This window comes from Phragmites australis, chromosome 14 (genome assembly GCF_958298935.1).
Source record: "Phragmites australis chromosome 14, lpPhrAust1.1, whole genome shotgun sequence".
NCBI classification, from domain to species: Eukaryota; Viridiplantae; Streptophyta; class Magnoliopsida; order Poales; family Poaceae; genus Phragmites; species Phragmites australis.
In genome coordinates, this window is record NC_084934.1 from 209224 (window position 1) to 233375 (window position 24152).

Sequence of the window (24152 nt, forward strand, 5' to 3'; positions counted from 1 at the left end):
GTAAGGGCATTGCAAGAAATGTTTCTCCTTTATTAATCATATCAAGATATATTAGACTCATATAAAAAGGTGGGTATATATATATTTACAATGGTTTATAATTATAATATCATAGTACAATCATACTTATTAATGTATGCACATCATAATTTTTGCTATCTTCTCTTTTTTATATTCAGATCTCCAGTTATGAGGTTAATTTTGTGCGCATATTTTTTTCTGGCTTGTTTGGATGCATGGTCCTAGCCTCCGCTTGATCCATATATACATTGGACAGTGGGAAGGGGAAGTTTGTATTGATCAGATCAGTCGAGACAGAGGGAACAAAGCAACAACCGGGTGTTGATGATGCATGCTGCCACCATTGTCTTCTTTGTCTGGTCTGGTCTGCTCTGATCTGGAAGACAAAGAGCGCACACACACACACATATATATATGTATATATATATATAGTCTATTTTGCGCGTACCCTAGTTACAACTAAAAAACTATCGGTTACAATCCGCTAGGTAGACTAGTTGTAACCGCACGTCCAGAAGTATATAATTGTAATACGATAAGCTAATGAGTTACAATCAATTATAATTAATATATATAAGGACTAGAGTTACGTTTTAAATTGTACTATGATTACAATCGTGTTCTTAAATTATACATCATTAGGTAAGGAATTTGTTAGAAGTTACGATCATCTATAATGTAATTGAAGTTTTTTTTATTTATATATGTTTGTAACTCACTATTGACAGATAGTAATTCTATTTTTTAAAATTATAATTGAAAGTGTACGGAGAGATAAACTATAGTAAACATAGCTTAGAATATATATATCCGTGCGGAGAGAGAGCGCATATATATCGATCCGTGCAAGATGCAGTGCAGGGGGTCACAGTGCTTGCATTATTCCATGCATGGGGCATGGCAGTACGCACGTATATATCCACCTCGATCGCATGCGTTTGTCTGTGCTGGAATGTGTCAGTGGCATACATTGTGAGTGGGTGAGAACTGAGAATGCACCTTGTGACACATTTCTGAGATGCTAGCATGCTCTGCTGTGGTCGGGTCTGATCTTGGGTCTGGACCTTACAATACATACACAGGTATATGCTCTTAGATCTGTGTACATATATGCATTTATGTATACTCCAAAAAATTACCTCACTTGCTAGGTACGCAAGCACATCTACCTTACAAGAGAATCATTTACATAGAATCCATTAGTTCACTGAAATGTCAATATTTTTTAATTTCTCAGCAAAATTGAGTGGATTTGTCGAAACAAAATACCTTTATAAGACAAGTGACAATCGTGGCCCCAACGATGCTTTATTTGGTGCTTGACTTGTGAACAATTTAAATTGTATTCCATGAATGAAGCACATGTGCAGAATATTATCATAGCCCTCAGTATATTTGTGTGTGTGTGTCATTCCATTCTTCTTTCATTATTGGTTTGGTTAGGTAAACCCCTAGCTAGGGGCTGCTAGTTAATTTAATTAATTAATCAATCAATTGCTGGTTCTTAAATTCGTTCATGGTACCTACACAATGTTAACTTATTCGAGGCTAGCTTAAAAATGCTCTCTCTCTCTCTCTCTCTCTCTCTCTCTCTCTCTCTCTCTCTCTCTCTCTGAAGAATTCAGTTCACTCACCCAATTGCTAGAAATATATATACCTCCAACATGGTACGTACAAGAGCAGGAGACCGTAGTGGCCAAACTGTTTTGCTTCTACATGTTTTCTGCTAGAATATATCTAACCACACCATCAGCAACTCGTGGCCTGATCCGCCATTTGTAACTTTGCACGCCCAGTTAGTGCGATAATCTCCTTAACTTTCCTCATAAATTCATCTTCTCCTTGTTCCTTGTGTGGTATAATCTGCAAAGATGAAGACAGCACCCAAACCGTTGCATCCAATGCCCTAAGGGCCTCAGGATCACGGTCGTAATCCTGCGCAAACAAAGAAGATAAAAAGAAGTCAAGTTCAAGTACAAGAGAAGGCAGAAAAGATTAACAAGGCGTTACCTTCTCAGTAACCAAGACAATGGTATCTGTGTTATGCTGGTACACGAGATTCCTCACTGTTTATTGGATTATTTGTAGGTAAATAATAAAAGAAGATCGATCACCACATGATGAATGACAATTAGCCATCACTGATGAAATAAAAAACTACAAATGCTCTATTGCTTTAGCTGAGAATAGAAGTAACTTGATGCATTATTGCAAGAAGCTAGTGGTTCATACATCTTGCAGTCCCATAAGCAAAACAGGGCGCATATACATACTGGACTATACATCACTGTGCTTTTCGATTCAAGACTCATTTCTGGAAGTAGATATGTTGATTTTCTTGTGCAAAACGTTTCAATTAACAGTGGTCAGAAAAGAAAAAGAGATGGTTGTACTTACATGAGCATTGAAGAAATGGTGATCACTGAAATCCAACCTATCAATTTTGAGTGGACCAATCTGCAGCAGCAAGGATAGATATTTCAACTCAACATTGGATGGAATGGGCATGGATTTTATGCTTTTAATAAATTAGTACGTCTTTGTTGTTTGGATGATCTTATTTGTGAACTAAATATAGCACGGTTCCAATAACCATCTTTGACACCTCCAGTAACCATATTTAGGATGCAGTGTAGTTAAAAGCCTACTTCAAAAGGCAGGCATCACAGATACGATAACTAGGAGAAAAGATTGACCATGAGTCATACATATGTGTTGTGATTTGAGTATTTGATGATCTATTATTTGTTATAACTGACATCTTTAGTTTTCTATTAGGCATATGTTCATCCATTTATGTGGAGTGTCCAGGAAAGGATCAAGCGCTTATAATTGATCAAGAAATATATAAGTGTGCCATAACTATTGCAGGTTATTACTAGTTTCTGATAAAGGTAGACATTGACACCTTCAATGGAAGATAAGTTTTGCATGTATACTAGGTTTAATAACTAATAAACAAAAACCATTGCCAACAATAACATGTTGTTAAATGCGCATATTGTCTTCCCACAATACATAGGATTACCACAGCCAGCATAGGACAATATGTAAAGCAAAAATAAGAGGTTCTACACAATGGAACAAAAACAAAACTAAGCCAAAGAAATACAGTACCTCTCTGACTGTATGAATGAAAGCCTCTGGGCAGCCAATTGCAGAAACACATAGCACTATCTTATCATTCAACACATTAAGAGGAAATCTCCGTAATGGTTGGTTAACTTCAGAAATATGTGATGGAGCCAATCTACTGTAGAACACTGAGCATGTTGCACCATTATCCTCAAGAGTGGACTTAATTGCTTTAAGTTGCACTTCAGAAACCTGTGTAATAGTAAATGGTAATTCAGGGGAACAAGCCAAGAAAATATTAAATTGCTTCAGGTAAACATCTTCTGATCTACATGACTACATATGGCATCTCTTATAGTGATATCATAGTACCCATTGGCGGAGGGTCTTCTAATCATTGGCACAGAAAAAAGAGGGAAAGAAAAAATTGAGTATAATGGTCAGTATTTGGTTAAGTTTCAATCTGTGACACTATCCGTTGGCAGAGAAGTAAAAAATAAAAAAAGTGATAGTTACTGTGTAAAAAGAAAACTAGATCACCTTAGGAGAAAGTAGGTGACTTTTCATTAAGAAAAAGTAGGCATCTAAATTCATGTCAAAGAGGGCTCAAACTTGGGTGATCTAGGCATACATCCACGCGCTCAACCAATTGAGCTAGCCTCAATTCCTTAGTAGTTACGGTGTATATTGGTTCGAATTCAAATGCATACGCCCATCCCTTAATTGAAGTATAAACGAAGACGGAAATTGGCCTTCTCGTTTCCTTAGGTTCGCTTATCTTTCAAACTATTTCAACTTCACTCATCAATTGGAAGTTCCCCCTTTGACTTCGCTTAATCGTTATTTATGCACTTTGGAATTTTCGAACTCTATATTCTTCCATACCACTTAAAAGCAAAGGAGCACCCTAAACAATCATACATGTCCCTCAAATTTATGGTCAACTATAGTTCAACAGCATAGTTTTATGCATGCACCACCGGTGTCTAAAATCATGAGCGTTCTGGTAACGCTGTAAAACAGAGTAAGGTAATACAATCTAGAGAGTCTCGGCAATTCGAGATGACAATTTTTCCCTGTTACTACTAACCTGCAGGTCAGCATATGATGAATGACCCACAATATTAGCTCGACCAAGTGCGCTCAAAGGTTCTCTCATGGGTCCTCGTGGAATGAAATGAGTGTTCTCCCATGATGTCAACCCATTAACCATCACAATCTCGACATCTCGAAGCAAGCTCCAATGCTGCCTAGAAGGAAGAGAAGTATAAATGGTGTTATCAAAATATATGTTCGCTGTGGAAGGAAGATGTGTGATCAATCGGTATGAAACTGAAATTGTTATTATTTATCATACAAAATGAATAAGCAATACTAGTGGAAAGCCGTAAACCACTTGTTGATAGCTTGATTCACATATTATGATGGCAAACAATTTCATCAGAAAATAAAAAGATCAAATGCATCATACCTGCATACCGTCATCTAGTATGGCTACTCCAATTTTGCCGGATTCGAGGTTGCAAGCTGACGACGAAAGCTTCTTGTCAGTACAGAAGGTATCCGAATGATGGGTGTAGCCGTATTTTTGCAGCATGGAAGAAGCTACGGCTGCTCTATTTGCACCGACCCCAATGTTGGCTGAAGTATCGGAAAGGTGCCTCCGGAGCATCTTTGACTCATCGCCGCCCGCGTATCCCTGCAACACCAAAGGAAAGGTAGGGTCCCAAGAACGGACGATAAACAAGAATTACTGGTTGCAAAGAATGAGTTTTTACTGATGGAACAAACATGAATGGAATAAGCGAAGGCAGCATTAATTTCCGGAGTACTCTAATAAAGAAGAGAGCAGGAGCCGAGGGAGGGAGGGAGGAGATGGCGAGGCGGTGGAAGGTGCGTCGGGCCAAGAAGTCGACCATGGGGGTCTTGCCATTGCCGCCCCAGGTGAGGTTGCCAACGCTGACGACGGGCACGGGGAGGCGAGAGCAGGAGGGAGAGGCGGCGAGGCGAGCGATGAATTGCGTCGTCCCTGTTCGTGGAGCGTGGGCCCTTTTTCTCTTCCTGGGCTGGGCTCATATCTTTTTAGCTTGCTATCAACAACACATGTGGAGGGACTTGTGGCTTGAGATATGATATGATTTTTTATCTCTACTTAGTATAATATCAGTGCTAACGCTACGGTGATATTTAGTAATATAAATAAAATAACTAAAAGGCAATAATATGTTTGGAACGATACAGAGAGTTATTAACTTATTATATTGTTAAATACATAGCCACATGTGTAAAATAACATCGCAACTTTTGTATCTTTCTAAACCATCTACATCCTGATAGGTTTAAGAATTTTTTTATAACTTTAGGGATATTGTCTTTAAATTCATTATCATTATACTTCAATATGTCTATCAAGAATTTAGTCCTCAGCATATTTCAATCATGTGCGTGCATTATTATGCATCACTGTTAGAAAATATTAATTATACAATGGTATGGACCAAGTACTAAATAAATTAGAGTACTCACGGTGCAAATCGATGGTAATTTTGTTCTTGAGTTTCATCCTGGTGTTTGAAGTGGTGAGTTGATGTAATTAGTTTGGAAGATTTGGAGTGGTTAGCAGATGTAATTAGTTTGGAAGATACATTTACGCACATGTTCGTCTTGTAGCCAGAATAACATTCTACTGCTGAAATCAAATAAATTTCATTGTTGCATATGCATTGAGCAAGTACATTTACAGTTATATGGTTCCTAACAATATGTGTCTATCACTGATATGAAAATAGTAGATGCACTTTAATCAAGCAATTGAATTTCAAAGCCCCCTCCACCTCCACTCTTCTTCTGAAGCCATGTGACAAGCAACTTTCTTTGATCCTACTTTATTTTGGCAATCCGAGTATGTGCCTGCTAACTGGAATTGCGAAAATGCTAACAGAACGGCAGACTTATTAGACATATAACTGATTATGCTGTGACAAATAAATAAGAAGCACTTATTAAGATACTGCTATTTTTTAGAATTGTTACTTACCATTTTTCACCAGTACAGGACGTCTTTATACACAATATTCCCGGTTCTCTTCCCTGTGGGATCTAATTTATTTTTTGGTTTGACCAAAATTCTTGTTGTTTGCCTTGACACACCCCTTGACAATGCAACATAAAGCTGTCCATGTGAGTGTTAGAGTATATAAAATAGGATACACAAGGATCTGGTTGTTATAGTAGGATAGCATTAGTCGCTATCCTTATCTCTAGGGTTACTTGATATCTAAGTATGTATACTATATATATTCCACCCTTGAGGCTCAATGCAACATACAACAATTCCACCAATCCTCATTCTCTCACATGGTATCACGAGTTAAGGTTCTAGTCCTAGACCATAAACCTTAGCCACCACCAGCTTCCGCACCACATGCCCCTAGAGAGATCGATCTCCATGATCTCCGTTGGGGGCAGTGCCACCTGTACCTAAGGTTTGCATTGCCGATCCTGTTGATCGGCCGCCCTAGAGTCTTTTTCCGATCTTTTGATCGGATTTTTCTCTCTCGCTGGTCATTGATCGATATTTCTTTTTGGGCTTTTTCGATCAAAGATCATTTTGCGTCGCCCACCGCCATTCGTCATCTTCACGCACGTCTCCTCTAACCTCGACTCCGACACTAGCAACGATAACTCCATCGACTGGTCTCCATCACCATCCATTGCGCCAGTCACCGTGCGACTCTGTCCACAACGCACATCATCGACCTCCAGTTGTCTCCACGCGTCCTAGTTTAGCCAGCTGCTCAACCAATCGCCACATCTCCACGCATTGGCCAAACACGCTGCAGCAACACGCTCGTCCTCCATCCGTCTCGACCATGTGCTAGACATCGCTGACCCCAACCACGTGGTCCGATCATGTCTGACCTCGTCTGGCCCATCACGACCATGACCCCAGGATCGGCCATGTCTCCGCATGATGGTCCCCACTCCATGCGTCAACCTATCTAGATCTAGCCCTAGCAGACCATGTCAACATGTCTCCGTCTGGATCTCGCACCGCCCAACCACATCGACACAACTAGATCCAACACCGCCCGACCACGTCAACCCAAAAGAAATAGCAAACCTGAGATTCAGTAGATCAAAATGATGCATGGATGCAATAATGCAGTCATTTAAGCAATTTTTCATGGGCTTGAACTTCATCTAAGTAGCCTATATTAGTTCCTAGTTCTCTCTAATGATCATAGATGCAAAAAGATAACATAATACAAACACATGATTTGACTGTTCAAGTTACCGTATTTGTGTTATTTGCAAAACAGCTTTAAGAATGTTCAACTCATGTCTACCATCGATTGATTAAGATATACAACAGAATAATGTTACCTCTAGTTTTCTTATTCAAAAAAGGATGAGACATGTATGAACAAGCTACAACTATTGCAAGCTATTGGCAACACGTGAGTTGGGAGACCTAGGTAATTGGGTTAAAAAATACAAGCTCCACTAAAGTTCCATAACACAGGAAAGGCTTTTTTTCAAATGGATTGAATACGGATCTCGATTTCAAAAGAACATCTCATTGTAATACTATTTACCCTTCCATCCAAAATGACCACAAAAAGAGCAAAGCGGAGCAGATCAATCTATTCGCTTCCTCAGTGATAAGTTCTCAACCTGAAACCAGCACAAGAGTGAACAATTTTGCATCAGATCCACCACAAGTCAATCCAATCAAGTGAACCATACATCAAATTAACCATATATTCCACCTCAGACTCAAGCACTAACCCCAGATCTAACCATACATGAAAACGATAGCTATTGTGACTACTGAGTGAATCAGACACTCCCAAATTGTTCTTTACTGCCAATTACTCTTTACTACCAATTACTCATTTTCACCTCAACAAGGAAGTACTGGGCTTTCTCAGCGTGCTTATGAGAAGGAATAGTAGGTGGTCCAGATTATTTCTTTTGCTTCTCAAAGTACATCTACAAAGAAGAAGACACAAAAAAAATAGAAATGTAAGAAAATTTTGACAACTAATTATAACAATCAGAGTGAAAAGTTTAAACTCCACCTTAGCTTCAACGTCATCAAGTATAGCAATTAACCTCAAATGGAATAACTTGTCTGCTTCTACCTTCAACAGGACGAATGATCAAAGATAATAAATAGTTGAAAGTGAATGCAACAAATCGATGCAAATAGATGATCATATATTATAGGCATGCAATCTCACTGTGACAACCAGTCGTTGAAGGGTTACCCATTGCTGCTGAGATTCAACAGCAACAAGTGTAGTAGCTACTTCTTTTCCTAACACAGCCATGCTTGCTTTGTGCTCTATCATTTTAGATTCAGACTGTTGAAGTTTTGTAGGGTGCTCAGCAATTGGAGCTTCTCTTACCCATGCCTTTTTCTAGCAATTTCATCAGACTGTTTAAGAAACAAGATGGATCAAGACACATGGAAGTAGAAATAATTCATTGCAACAAGGATCAAGCCTCCAGGAACTGGACCTCACCGATCTCATCGCGAGATAGTGTGGACCCGTTGATGCGGTGGTGACGACAGACTGGGGTGACATGGCACAGTGGGTTCCTCCACGGCCTGGGGAGGTTGATGCCATCGGTGGCCTGAGGGAGATCGGGAGCGGAGTGGTACTCAGTGGTCGACTAGAGGTCAGGGTCATCGGTGGCAGAGAGGAGCTCAGGGCCGATGGGTTCCTTGGTGACTTGGTGATTCTCCTCCCCTCATCGTGGCTAGAGGGATGGGAGAGAGAAAAGTCTGACAAAGGAAAACACCTCCATGGCTCCCACCTCGGCCTCGTCGCACAACAAAGTGGCGGCCAACAAGGGATCCTCCAAGCCCTTTCTCCTACGTGTGCAGCGACAGGAGGGGCTCGGCCGCCAGATGACAGATGCGCCAATAGGACAGTGCAGCCAGCTCAGTGCAGCAGCAAGGGGTTCTGGCTAGCCGGCACAAGGTGGTGGCCATCATGGCCTTCGGCCAGTCTTCACGGCAGCAGGGCCAATGGCGTGGCGAAGATGACAACTTTGTGGCGAAGATGACAGCGGCGCATAGCAGTAGGGGCACAACAACAGGCTCAACGGAGTAGCAACGGCCACCAGGTTACAGGCCATTTTGGCTATCAACGGCGGTAACAGTAGCCGGACTCTATAGATGGTGACAACGGTTCTCAACGGAGGTGGCGAGTCTTCCACGTAGTAGGGCTTCAACACGGTGGAGCCACCGACCAATGTTCTCTCTTCCGTAGAGGCGACGACCAAACTAGGCGTGGCAATCCTCAACACGGGGAGTCAGTGCACCTACAAAATTGATCTCCACCGTGGATAGTGGCAGGTCTTTATCCAGGGTGTAGGCCTGAGCGGCAGTGCTCCACCTGGCTTCTCCTCATCTGTGCGTTGACATTGGGCGGCTAGGGTGCAAGCCCGAGCCGTAGGGCTCCGCCCGGCTTCTCCTTCATTGCTGTTGTTCTCCACTCATCGTGCGGCTAAAGGCAGCCTACCGTGGAGGGTATATCGTTTCACACCCCACTTGCGCAGGTCGCTTGTCACTTGCAAGGAAAGTCATCCTCCTCTTCAATGCCAACTAGGCAGTGATAGCAGCAGATTAGCATGGGCGGAGTTGGAGCATCCGGGGCGGATCCGGCTAGAGCGAGGCGAAATCGGTTGGGGCAAAGGCGGATCATACCAACGAGTGGTGGGCGGGCGGCGGAGCCGACCGAGGGCGAGTAGGAGAGCTCCATCGGTGGACAATCCAACCATGGGCGGCTGGGAGGGCTTTGACTAGCGGTGGTGACGATGTATCCGTCCTCAAGGACAAGGTTGGCGGCAGTGAGAGGGGGAGGAGCGCCAGGTGCAGGCGGCAGGAGGATGTAGAGCGACAGGAGCAGGTGGCTACAATCAAATCAGGAGAGGAGTGGCGCGTTTAGGACTCAAAGAGGAGACGAAACGATCGTGGGGCTATGAGTGTTGGATGAACCGGGCGTTTTGGGCCATCCGATTTGATGAAGTCATGCCAGAAGAAGGTCTGAGCGGTTTATTTTGAGGAAGTAGGATTCCTGTGTGTATATATTAGGGTGGATGAAGGAAAGATCATCTATGTGAGAGTATAAGGTTGTGTGGACATAGGAAAAAGTTGAACTGTTGTATAATATAGGGGTATAGATATAGAAACACACTTTTTTTCTCAAACCGTTAGGCCACCTCCAGCCGAGTCACTTTCTGGTGCTATGATGTTGCCGATAGATCTCGCTCTGTATCCGACCTCCAACGAATGCCATTTCCGATGCTACAGTGATACGAGATCAAATCGGCAGGGACAGAGGAACAGCGTATTTGTCGACCGGATGGAGATATGATATGATTTTTTAATCTCTAAACATTTTTTTCTCAAACCGTAAAGCCACCTCCAGCGGAGTCGCTTTCCAGGCCTGATGGGCTAACCGATCTCCTGCTTGGAGTCGGTCAGCCGGCCTATAGGATCTCTCATGTTAGTGTGTAGGAGGTCCTAGTTCATCAAAGATATATCAATTGAAAGACTCTGTCCTCTCAATAACACACAAAAAAAGAAAAAGACACCAAAAGACTACTATGCCCGTCATGGATTTTGAACAGTTGAAAATATGTATCAAGGACTTTGATCAATGGAGTGGCCATTTCTCCATATATTTTGCGTTAGGGTTTAGGTGAAACTAGAACATAGCGCGCCGTTGGCACGCCAAATAGCCCGTCGCTGAGGTAGTAGCGTGCAATAAGTGTATAATATTTTGAATAAAAATATATTATGTTGGATTATGTTTATTGTTTGATAAAGGTTAGTAAAAAATTAGTCACATTCTAAAACAATCAATGTAGTTGCAGATGGTCCATGAAGCATGTAAGTATGATTAGAAAACAGTTTTATTTCATAGTGTTTGGTATCACGTTGCTAGTTCCAACGTTCAATCTGCATAAATCGCAGCCATATCATCAAGTTGAGCATGGGAGAGTTTTAAGAGTGGGTATAACACTATAATAGGGGCCATATATGCTATACTAACAAACGAAATAGCAGGCGCTCAACAGCAAGAAACAAATCGAGTTCAACGTAGATCACTTATCCTCAACAGTTAATAATTTAAGCAGGCATTGTAGAAAACATTGCACATAATATATCATCTTAAGATCGTACCCACACAGATCATTTACTATGGTAGCAATATGAGTGAGAAACAAGTTGAAATGTGTCTTGGTTTTCTTGTGATGAGTGATTGACGTTGTCATTTATTTGGTTTGATGATCTTTCGGTTTTGCATGAGCTTTGATGTGATTTGAATTGATTTGAGATTTCATTTGAGCATATTGATTATGGACTAATTGGAATTGGAGTTGGAGATATGTGTTTGCTTGTCTCATGGTGTGCAGGTGATGGATGTAACTTGGCGGTCGATGGTGGGATGATCGGGGCCAAGCAGAGTGCTTGGTGCCAGATGATCAAGGAGGTCGTGCGGAGTTAAGGGTGATCCTAGCTGAACACGTGGTGGTCAAGCAAAGCATTGAAGGCTGATGGAGACGGCGTGTTGACAAAGTCAAGCGAAGGGAATGCCAGTGCAAGTAATAAGGCGGTCCGAAGGATCGGGAGCGGGAGAGACTTGCCGGCGGTCAGGATTGCATGACAGAGTACACGCGTCGACATTGAAGCGCTTGCTTAAGGTGTAAGCAAGGCGGTGAGTCACTCTTTGAGAAGCGTGCAGACGGTTTCGCGGTTTGGCCTCAAAACCGTGATAGGACTGGAGGAGTATGTGGCACCATCGCGAAACTTGTGTCGAGACGAAGCTAAGTTGTGAAGGCGCCGTGACTGTCCGATGAATGGAGAAGAAAATATACCAAAATACCCTCGGTGGTATGTAGGAGTGCACTATAAGAAAGAGGTATTTTGAGGAAAAATAGAAAACTTAAGGGCCAAGTTTTCTAATCTATAAATAGAGGGGTAGGGCTAAAGAGAGCTTTGAACCAGCCACTTGAGCCCCCTTATGCTACCCATTTGAGAGCCTTAGAACTAGAGTTTTAGAGGAAAGAAGGATAAGTGTTCAGCCTATGTAATATGCGAGAGTTTTGAGAGATAAATCTTTGTAATCTGCCTAAAATAGGGCTGATCTCCTTGAGTAATAAAGTTTATATTTTTTGCATATGCTTGAATTCCGCTTCTTTTAGTTTTCCTCTATTGATTCCCTTGCAAGTTTGCAAGTTTTTCAGTTTTCGGTTTTGATTTTCGTTTTGGTTTTTAGGCTGAAATTTCAGCACCTTGTGAGGTCATTCTTCTTGTTGCTAGAGGCATAAAAACTCACATACGAGTGTATGCTTATGGGTCTTAAGTACCCTTGCCTCTAGATCATCAACTTGGAGAGATTCTTTACTCGATAATCTTTACTTTAAGCTGCAGTTTTTCACCTTTGCAGAGTTATTTTTCTTAATGCTAATAGCTTAAACACTCACATACTCATGTATTTGAGTGGGTCTTGAGTCCCCTTGCCACTAGACTATCATCTTAGAGGATAACCGTGTCTGGTGTCCATCTTCTCTAGTTTCTTTGAAAGTTGCCTCGTTTGATTTGTTATTGGGAAACGAAAATCTGCTGGAGCTGTCTCGATCTGTTTATGACATATGTTCAATACTAATGGCTATCCCACAGGTCGAGATGCATAGAAACTGGAACTTTTGTTCACTTCTGTTGCTTGTTTGTAAAATTGCATGGGCAAGCTCAGATGTAGCGCACAGCTCAAGAGAGAAGCAGTTGATGGCTGTGCAGATGGTGGCGGACTGAGGCGTCTATTCGAGAATCCACTGCCGGTGAACCCAATGCTGCTGGAGGCCCTGTCGGCGTGTAACTTCCACGTCTGCCGCAAGAAGCCATAGATCCGGCGTCCTTCACCGAGATCTTTGGCGAGCTCCACTTCCAAGAGAAGCAGCTCGACCGAGCCGTCCCGCCGCAGCCTGCGCTAGCACTGGTGCTTCGTCCTCCTCTGCACACGGCGTCGTGGCTCGACATCGCCGAGGCCGATAAGAGCAAGGAGGACTCATTGCTGCAGGCATTCCTGAGGCCCAAGCCCGCGAGCAGCGCGGGGTCCATGAAGAGGAGCGCGAGCTTCTCCATGAAGAAGAGCTCCGCATCCATGCTGCGCTGTACCGAGGGGCTTGGCTCCGAGAGCACCGCGGATGCCGATGACATGATCAAGGGCGGCGTCGGCGCCGCGGAGGCCGGGAAACACTCAACAAGGCGCTCACTGACCGATCCCAATCCGACGGCCCACAAATTCTTGCAGACATGACTCAACGCCTGATCGAGAAAGCCACGTGCATTAGGTATGTAGATTTAATAGTCAGCCTGAGGCAGGTGCACCTGTTAGTTACTGTGCTGGACCTGTTTGGTAATTGGTAGGTACTCGTCGACTATATATACTAGTCTAGTGTGTTTAATTTGGATGTTAAATTAAAGCAAGGTTCGTTTCAAAACACGTCAGATGCTAAAAGAGAATGTACATGTCAATGGAGTACACGTAAAATTAAAGCTAGGAATGGAATGATGACGACGTATTTTTGTTCATGCATTTGCTCGTACAGTATAATCGCACTAAAGATGAAGCCAATTTCAATGCTTTCCTCTAGCATTAATCGGATCCATTGGTGTTAAGAAAAACCTCTTCGCTGGTGGATCATGTATGTATAATTAATGCACGCGGAAAGAAATGTATATATCCGAAGAGAAGAGAAGAGAAGAGAAGAGAAAAAATGCTATCGGGTATGGAGGCCGATTGGCAAAGTCACCGGGGAGTGGGCGAGCCCGCTGAACCTTGGCGTCGCACACCCTATTTATGGATCCTGAAAACTGCAGGTGTTAATATGGAGGACTTTTGTGCATGTGTGAATGCTGATGAATTGCAACTAGAGCTAGCTACAGTATTTGGTTGGGATCCGATATATCCATAGAGAGATGAGATCCATGGATGGAGATGGATATATCTCATTCGATTCATTCATGTGGTGATCGAAGCATGCATGCATGCATGCATTTATAAATAGATAATAATAATGCATATAAGTTCTCTTCTAATGTTCTAACATAGCTGGTTATTTAGATATTAATTAGGTGTTCACGTAAGAAGAAACTAATATGGCAAGTTATTTAAAAAAGAGAGAGATAAAGCTAATTTTTTATAGAAGAAACTAGCTCTTTGAGCAATCCTAGATGATTATAAGATAATAAATTATTTTGAGAAATCTTAAAAAATAAGCAACACATATGTATACATTAGAAACTATCACAATTTCTTACTCTGTCTCTACTTTAAAATATCATCTAAGAAACAAAGCATTAGAAGTGATCTAAATAGATAATAATGCTAGGTGATGACAATATATAATAATAATAATGGATCATGTATATATATATATATATGTATTGGCTTAACATTTTGATGGGCATCGATAGATCTCCGTCGCCATCCCGTATATCTAAATGAAAAGCTCCTAGCTAAGAGTCGGTCGACCATCCTGCTATATACTATCTACGGAGTACACTAGTAAGTCGGTCGACCATCCTGCTATATACTATCTATGGAGTACACACACACTTACTCCATATGATTTATTGCTTTTCTTTCCTGTGGCCAATATTATGGTGAGTCAACCTGTATTCCTGCCGATATATAGTGGCCGTAAGTACGTAGAAATGAGAACCAAACCACAAGTACTATACTATACGTACGGATACAAATTATATTGTACCGTACAATATAAATGTGAATGCATGTCATATCTGATCCCTGTACGTTTTACAATAGGAAAAGAGTAGCAATAGGAAAATAGGGGATGTTTTGTGGGCCATGATTGGCGGCTGACTTTGCATGCTTTGCTTTATAGAGTGCTATATGTCGTTGCTTGTCGTTTTCTGTCAATCATTTTGGTCATATGAACCCTTTATAGATCCGGGGACACACACATATATGTATATATGTATATGTGTGTGTGTGTGTATATATATATATATATATATATATATATATATATATATATATATATATATATATATATATATATATATGAGGCATGAAAAAACGATATGATAAGTAAATTTAAACATGCATGATCTGCAAACAACTCAATTGAACCGAAGAAGATAGATGGATAGATGATAAAGAAGCTGCACTTTACACATCAGCAACAACTCAAGTGAGCTGAGGAAGATAGATGAAGTTGCGCTTTATTTACAGATTGGTAGTCTGTCCGTTTGAACATGCATGCATGCAGATGGATTTCTTCTTCGCAGCAGCAGCAGCAGCAGCAGCAGGAGGGGATCGTTTTCTGAGTGTCGATTTCATGGCCGTGAGCCATCGCTTTGGCCGCTAAATGCGGTTTGGTGCCTCTGGCTCCGGCTTTTTTCAACTCTTAACTGATTTGCATATGGTGCAAGGTAGCATGTCGTTAACAACGAAATTAAAGCTTGTCTTCTCTTTATTCATCGAGTGTTAGGATGTATAATCAAAATCAAATAGATGTACTAGTATGAAAACTCAGTATAAATAAAGTGTGGATGATTAATAATGAAGAAATGCAACAAACTAAATAAATCATATCGTGAATAGATGGGAGTTGAACAGAGAGAAGTTAATAAGCTAGCTAGCTTTGTAGCTGTACAGTCACTGTACGTACCCTGGTACTCTGTCCTGAAGATACGGTCAGTGTACAGTGTGATTAACTATGACGAAATACAGAGCTGAGAGTTAATTTGTACACGTAAAGGACACAGCTAGGACAGAATCATTTACTTGTTACAACTAGTCGTTAGTATATGGAGGGGAAGTCCATCCCTCACTCCAGTGATTTACTAGGCCGTTGGATATGGAATCAACGCGCGAGCGACTCGTCTCTGCCGCCACATGCTTCTTTGTTTCCTCCGGCACATGCTTCTTTGTTTCCTCCGGACTCTCGCCTCTGACGCCACATGCTTGATGCTTCTTCCTCTCCTGACCCCTCCCCCATCCCTTGATGCCTCCATCGCCCTCCTCCCTTATCATTATCTCCATGACGATAATCCTGTTGTCTCACCACTGGCCCGCTCTACCGCCCGGAGACATAGTGAACCATGTCCCTAACCTCCAAACCCAAATCCTAATAGCTTGTTAGAGGAACTTCCTGACGCCAGAGACCAAGGGCCAGTTGGTCGAAGCACAAATCATCAGGTATGGCCGTATGGTCAAAAAATATGTGCCCCCCCGACCACCCCAAAAAATGGCCGGGTGTGTTCTAGAAGTCTCGTAGATGGATGGGTGAAAATACTAATGATCCATACTTATGTTTAAATGTTATTGTCAATGAGCTGAGCCTAATGGAATAGGCTTGGCAGAAATTAAAGATCAAAATGGGGGTGAGAAAGATGCCTCCATCAGCCTAAATATGACATCATCATCATCATCATCCTTCACAACCATGAAGACTTGAGTAAGATGACGCCATAAAGAGACTTGGGAAGCTCACCGCACGTGAGTTTTACATGAATGAAGGGTCATCTTTATCAAGCTAAAAGAGTATTGCTCTTGCAAGCAAGCAAGACAAGACAAAAATGAAGATGAAAAAAGAATCAATCTCATTTTTAAGTGAAGAAGAAGTTGGTGATGATGCTGATTTAAGTGAAGATGAAGTTGATCCGAAAGTCATTGAAATTATGAAGGAATTGGACAAGACTTTGAGAAAGATCAACTCCAAAAGCATCATAATGACAATCAACTGATGTTATGCATTAAACTTGGGGTTTTAAATACCTCAAAAGGATGAATATCAAGGTTAAAGAAGAGCTTCATAAAGATATAAAGGGCACATCGTTTAGACAAGTGATCATGGTGTTAAAAGCATCACTTGTGTAGATATGTTTATTTTCTTTGTTTGTACTACCAAGAGGGGGTTTGGGTTTAGTAGTCTAATTTAGTGTATTTAGGTTATTTATCTAGCAGATGATGCACACTAGGTTTAGCTAGTTCTAATAGATCAAGAGGTAGACCCAGTACATCGAGAATTGAAGCCAAAACAAGAGGAAGTGAAGCTATGACAAAGAGGTGATTGAATTGAACTTGTCCCTTGACTTGTCACAAGACAAACTTTCTATAGAGTCTAAGATTATAAAAATTGGAGTCTTAAGTAAAAAGATATGGTGGTTGTTTTCTATCGGACTGAAAGCTTGACCCCAAGGACCGATCGATGTTCCGATCTAAGGACTAGATGTTTCGGTGTTCAGACTAGAATTTTGGGGGCTGGGATTTCAGACCGGATGCTCTGGTGCCTTCGAAGGCCAGATGTTGTTCTGAGACCGGTTGTTCTGGTGTTCCAACAGCTAATTTTTATAGTCGTTGGCTTCCATGGACTAAATATTTTGGTACCAGGACCAGGTGTTCTAGTTAGTGCATTTTCTATATAGATTTATCCTAACGGCTAGTTTTAGAAGTTGGCTCCGGATATACTTTATACATCGATCATTTGAGGTTGCTCACTTCCACTTAAAGGCATAGACATATATTAGAGAGAGTTGCAGATATGTTGGAACAATCATTGAAGATAAAAAAAAAATGAGCACAAGATTAATGACTTAAGTAGTGTTAGTTTAGACCTAGTGTGTATCTATCTAGACGATTAGTCTAGAGTTGGATTAAGTGAGTGATTCACACTTATTACTTTAGATATCTTTTTACACCTAGATAACTTGATAGCAATGAGTCTTATGAGACCTTAACCGTGTTTTGTTGAGTGACCGTAAGCTTTATAAGGGGGAGGAGTGACCCTTAGTACAGCCACGAATCAGTACCTTAACAAAGATGACGGTGAGTATACGAGTGTGGCTAGTACAAACTTACTTGCTGTTCAGTTAAAGATGCAATTAATACATGCTAGCTAAACTTACGGAAATACATGCACACTGGTCGCGCGACTCCCGTTCGTGCAAATTATTTTGTTTCGGTTTGTTTCCAGGTAGAGGACAGGCGTAGTACGTAGACCCCGCCCATATATCGATCTCTTTCAGTTTGCAGGTCGTGGAACTGTGTCCTGTGTTCACACACGTAGATCAGTAACCTTTCTGCCTTGCTTGCTTGCTAGGATAGTGTGATACACGCGCGCGCGCCAAAGGCAGCGAGCTCTTACTTTTGCCTCGCTCTTACCTCTGCTTCCGAGCAGAGCAGAGGAGAGGATATATATATATATATGTATGGGTATGAGATGAGAAAGGGAGCTTGGCGGAATCCAACGCACATCCATGCATATCATATCGCGCTGCTTAATTACCGTTAGTGTAATATAAGGAGCTCGGAGGGGGGAGATCGAGCAGCATCGATCATAAGAATTCCTACTGATCGATCCATCCATATATATGATCGATGGCCCAGCTCCAGCTCCAGCTGCAGCTGCAGGTGGCGGGGGCGGAGAGCTGCGGTAGGAAGGCCAGCAGCTGCTGCTCCGAGGACATGACGGACCTGGAGCGCGCGCTCGAGGTGCCGCTGCCGTCCGGCGTGCAGCGCCAGGACTCTCTCTACAGGGATGCCTCCAGGGCCGCCGGGGCGAACCACCACGGACAGGATAGCTGGCCGCGCACGCTTCGGCTTGCGTTCCAGTGCGTCGGCGTGCTGTACGGCGACATCGGGACGTCGCCGCTCTACGTCTACTCCAGCACCTTCACCGCCGGCATCGCCCACACCGACGACCTCCTCGGCGTCCTCTCCCTCATCATCTACAGCTTCCTCCTCCTCACCATCATCAAGTACGTCTACATCGCGCTCCGAGCAAACGACGACGGCGACGGTACGTACAGCTTCCTAGCTCATGACTCGCTCATCATCTACAGTTAAGCCGGAGGTCAATTGTTAAGTTACATTAACAAATCAATTGTTAACATATGTAATGGATTGATCAACGGAAGAAGGCTCTGTACCCAACCAAAAAGACAAAGAAGTGATCGTACTAGCCTCGGCCCTTACTTTTGGGTCCGGGAAAGAAAGAAACATGTTATTTTATTATTGGGATAGTGCCACATCGGTTCAGGCGCCGTAGCATAAGTTTCTTTTGGTCCGAAATGATAAACTTATGTCCGAATGGCTTTCATGCTTGGTTTGACCACACTGATGACATGTATGTATGACGCATGCAGGCGGGACCTTGGCGCTCTACTCGCTGATCTCTCGCCACGCCAAGGTGAGCCTTGTGCCCAACCACCAGCCAGAGGACGAGCTGCACCTGGAGCAGAACGATGATGCTGTGCTGGCGGCGAAGGCGTCGTTGCGGGGAAGCCGGCGTCGGACGGTGCAGCTGGCGTCGCCGAGGGAGCGCCGGGCGCAGTGGGTCAAGGAGCTGCTGGAGACGAGCAAGCCGGTGCGGATCTCGCTCTTCCTGCTCACCATCCTTGCGACGGCCATGGTGATCAGCGACGCGTGCCTGACACCGGCCATCTCCGTGCTCTCCGCCGTCGGGGGCCTCAAAGAGAAAGCGCCCAATCTCAACACAGGTACTTACCACACGTACGTTAATCTATCAAATATGTACTGCGTGTACTGATTGACATGACTGAAAGTACTCCAGTAATTAGCCTAGCTTAGGGTTCTCCATCAACTGTGGCTTAGCCTTAGCGTAGTGTCGACGATCCAAGAAAAGCAGCAAAAATTAAAGGCAGAGTGCCTGATTGATGGACAGATAGATAGCAGCCCTCCGTGCGAATTTAGTTTAGCTTGATATATGAGGCTTAATTTTCTGGTATGTATGGTGGCGGACGCACCAAGCAAACCTCTCACTTTCTTCTTCCTTCACTTGGATGGAGATGGAAATTAAACCTTGCTAGATACATGTATTATTGGATTCGGCCGTCCGGAGAGGGAAACGAAGGGTAGCTTAATGGTTGATAGCAGGAGATATATATACTGTGGAATAGTAGTATATCGATGGGCCGGTAACAACTTCACATGGATCGTCGGTTGAGCAGTTTGTGTCGTACTTACTTGTGAGCAATTCAATTCCCGGCCAATAGTGGCTTCTGTTGCGTTGCGTGCACACCTGAAACACTTGGCTCCAAGATAATCAACCTGATCAACCTGCTGCGTCGTCGTCGTCGTCTTCTTCTTCAGTTTTACGCCACAGGCACAGCTAGGTCGTCCGTCCGATAGCTGCTGTGTGTTGCCACAGCTTCAAATCAAAATTAATCCTTCACACTGACAGGTAGATAGAGATCGACGCATGGATACATTTCTTCTTAATTTTCTCTTTATATATATGTGTGTGTGTGTGTGACCCGCAGCACTGGAACCAACCTCCGAAACACGTTCGTACGGTATGAATCATTTTCAGAGGATCGGTGCATTTATGTTTAACACACACTCAACTGAAAACGATTGAAACTGCTGCCACAGACACCCTAACCAGGGGTAGAGAGACTGGTGTCCTGTGACACCAACGACTTTTAGCCAAGCCCACATGTCCATCTTATGCCTACCATTGATAACACCACTGAGCCTTGCAATTGTGAGCCAACCAGGATGGCCAATTGTTAGCGAGGCGCGTGTGAATGAAGCAAGCAACGGCAGCACAAAAGAGATACAACTACCCTAGCGAGGTTGCGATTTAATCGATCTTTGCATCGTTTATCTCTTCTGCCTCTCGTTTTCTTCATCGACAACGCGATGTCAAGACTATGTCACAACGTGAGGACAGTACAGTAGAGTACAGTAATATGCATGATATGATGCAAGTGATTGATGATCGATGTACGTACGGTATGCATAGTGATGATGCATCCATCGACTCTGCAACTAAACATAAACAGCATGCATGCATTACTAAACGGATATATATTCCTTTCCTTGGCGCGTGCAGACCAGATCGTGTGGATCACGGTGGCCATCCTGGTGGTTTTGTTCGCGGTGCAGCGTTTCGGCACCGACACGGTCGGCTACCTCTTCGCGCCGGTCATCCTGCTCTGGCTGCTCCTCATCGGCGGCGTTGGCGTCTACAACCTCGTCAAGCACGACATCAGCGTCCTCCGCGCCTTCAACCCCAAGTACATCGTCGACTACTTCCGTCGCAACGGCAAGGACGGCTGGGTCTCCCTCGGCGGCGTCCTCCTCTGCTTTACGGGCACCGAGGCCCTCTTCGCCGACCTCGGCTACTTCAGCATCCGCTCCATCCAGCTCAGCTTCGGCTTCGGCCTCGTCCCCGCCGTGCTGCTCGCCTACATCGGCCAGGCGGCCTTCCTCCGCCGCTACCCCGAGCAGGTGGCCAACACCTTTTACCAGTCCACGCCGGACACCCTTTTCTGGCCGACCTTCGTGCTGGCGCTCGCGGCGTCCGTCATCGGCAGCCAGGCCATGATCTCCTGCGCCTTCGCCACCATCTCCCACTCGCAGGCGCTCGGCTGCTTCCCGCGCGTCAAGATCCTCCACACCTCCCGCCAGTACCAGGGCCAGCTCTACATCCCCGAGGTCAACTTCCTCCTCGCCGCCGCCGCCTGCGTCGTCACGCTCGCCGCCAAGACCACCGCCGTCATCGCCGAGGCGCACGGCATCTGCGTCGTCCTCGTCATGCTCATCACCACGCTGCTCCTCACCCTGGTCATGCTCCTCGTCTGGCGGGTCAACGCCGTCTGGGTCGCGCTCTTCTTCGCCGTCTTCGTCGCGTCCGAGTCCGTCTACCTCTCCTCCGTGCTCTACCGCTTCGTGCACGGCGGGTACATCCCCGTCGCCATGTCCGCCGTGCTCATGGCCGTCATGGTGCTCTGGCACTACGTGCACGTCAAGCGCTACAAGTTCGAGCTGGAGCGCACCGTCTCGCACGACAGCGTGCGGGAGCTGCTCGCGCGCCGAGACCTGCTCAGGGTGCCCGGTATCGGCCTCTTCTACACGGAGCTGGTGCAGGGCATCCCGCCGGTGTTCCCGCACCTCGTCGAGAAGATCCCCTCCATCCACGCCGTGCTGCTCTTCGTCTCCGTCAAGCACCTCCCCGTGCCGCACGTCGACGCCATGGAGCGCTTCCTGTTCCGGCAGGTGGCCAGCGACAGCAGCAGCAGGGTGTTCCGGTGTGTGGCGCGCTACGGGTACCGGGACCCGCTGGAGGAGGCCAGGGACTTCGCCGCCAACCTGGTGGAGCGCCTCCAGTACTACATCCGCGACGTCAACCTCTACGGCGTGGACCACCAGCAGGCGGCCTCCAAGGTCAGCTACCCGAGCTCGCGCTGCGACAGCATGACCATGGCGCGGGGGAGGTCCACTTCCACCACCAGCCGCGGCGGCAATATGGTCAGTAGCATGCGGCATTCGGCGTCGTACACGGAGAGCCTGGCCCTGGCGCGGGCCAGGTCGTCGGGGTGCGCCATGGCCATGCCCATGGGTAACATGAACAACATGCACTCGGCGTCGTGCACGGAGAGGGAGAGGGAGCTGCAGCTGGCGCGCGCGAGGTCGACGGGCATCTTCGCGGAGGAGATGCTGACGCCGGCGGAGTCGTTCTCGGAGCTGGCACGGACCGGAAGCAGCAATATACAGCATGCGGCGGTGAAGATCAGCCTGGAGGAGATTGCGCGGATCGAGGAGGAGCAGAGGTTCATTGAGAGGGAGATGGAGAAGGGGGTGGTGTACATCCTCGGGGAGAGCGAGGTGGTGGCGCGCCCGCACTCGTCGCTGCTCAAGAAGGTGCTGGTCAACTACGCCTACGCCTTCCTCCGCAAGAACTGCAGGCAGGGGGAGAAGATGCTCGCCATCCCAAAGTCGCAGCTGCTCAAGGTCGGAATGTCCTACGAGATCTGATCTGATCTGGTCTCATCGATACATGCGTTGCATGCATCATTTAGCATATATGCATGCTGCCTCTTCCTTCGTCTTCAGATTGATTATATTAATTTGGTGCTCGATACACTACTAGCTAACTATGTATATTGCTGTTGGTCACTTGACCTCAACCTTCCTAATTAACTATAGTAGTTTCTCCCTTCTTTCTCTTTGTCATCGCAAAGATCGATATCAGGTGAGCTGAAAATTACCATCGCCACGTCCCACTTGTCAGCCTCGCACGCGATAATTCTTTTCCGTTCCATAGGCTATGTGCATCGGCTATAATACATACGTATAAATCAATCATCAACTATGTGCATACTTTATAGGCTGGTACTGACTTTTAGGGGAAGGAACATGTACGTGGAAGAGGACAATCTTATGTAAGAAATATAAATAGGAAGCAAAAATATCGAAACAAGCAACATGGCCGGAGACGGCAAGGGAGGTGCTGGGCTGGAGACGCTGGTCCAGAGCCGTAGGTCAAGGTGGCGAAGGGGTTGGAGAGGCCGAGGAGTGCACGTCGTCGAGGCGGTGGAGGAACCAGAGGATGGACCTATGTCACACCCGATTTTTCAAAAAAATAATCAAATGTATTCCACGTATATACCAGGATCAGTTTCACTATACATACAGTGACATTATTAATAATATATAGTTCTATATCGAATAAAAAAACTTTATTGAAATAAATACTATAGTTTATAAGACTGCAGCGAAAGAACACAGGATCTTCTGAGCACACCACAGGCAATCGACTGGGAGCAACGCGACCCGGAACGCTCTGTCTTCATATAGCCTTTCAGCTTCCTTGATTTTGATGAGGTCTTCTCTAACTGAGCAATATTTATTATTGAAAATAGCAAGTGTGAGTACATATTGTACTCTGCAAGTGTAGGAAAGTATGACATCAGGCTTAAGTCAAGAAAGAGTTAGACACCGATTTACTGCACTAAGCAACCTTAACCTATAACTCCCAGAATCAGGCATCCTATTTACTAAATGTGAAGACACAACTTAAACAAGAAGAACAGCTCATCAGATTCTATCCAACTACTAAACTCACCAGATATTCCATATCCGGCTACCATAACTCACCAGGTAATCCCATTACCTGGCTACCCGACCATCCATACCAGAACCCTGATCCCAACTATTGAAGAAGAAGTCCAAGCCGCTCTTGACCGTGAGCACGAC

At 44.6% G+C, this 24152-nt stretch overlaps 1 protein-coding gene and 1 pseudogene across 1 annotated transcript; one reads left to right on the top strand and one right to left on the bottom strand.

Annotated features, from left to right (window-relative positions):
- Nucleotides 1-1592: 1592 nt before the first annotated feature.
- On the bottom strand, nt 1593-16190 carry LOC133891152 (probable tetraacyldisaccharide 4'-kinase, mitochondrial; annotated as a pseudogene).
- Nucleotides 16191-18233: 2043 nt separating this feature from the next.
- LOC133890928 (potassium transporter 22-like) lies at nt 18234-23116 on the top strand. Its single transcript, XM_062331569.1, has 3 exons — nt 18234-18948; nt 19295-19648; nt 21007-23116. The coding sequence occupies exons 1-3, from the start codon at nt 18528-18530 to the stop codon at nt 22929-22931; spliced, it is 2700 nt and encodes an 899-aa protein (XP_062187553.1). The 5' UTR covers nt 18234-18527; the 3' UTR covers nt 22932-23116.
- The last annotated feature ends 1036 nt before the right edge of the window (nt 23117-24152 follow it).

Coding starts and splice junctions, on each gene's coding strand:
- LOC133890928 (XM_062331569.1), top strand. CDS start 18,528: ATGGCCCAGCTCCAGCTCCAGCTGCAGCTGCAGGTGGCGGGGGCGGAG. Junction 18,949..19,294: donor AGCAAACGACGACGGCGACG/GTACGTACAGCT, acceptor TGACGCATGCAG/GCGGGACCTTGGCGCTCTAC. Junction 19,649..21,006: donor AGCGCCCAATCTCAACACAG/GTACTTACCACA, acceptor TGGCGCGTGCAG/ACCAGATCGTGTGGATCACG.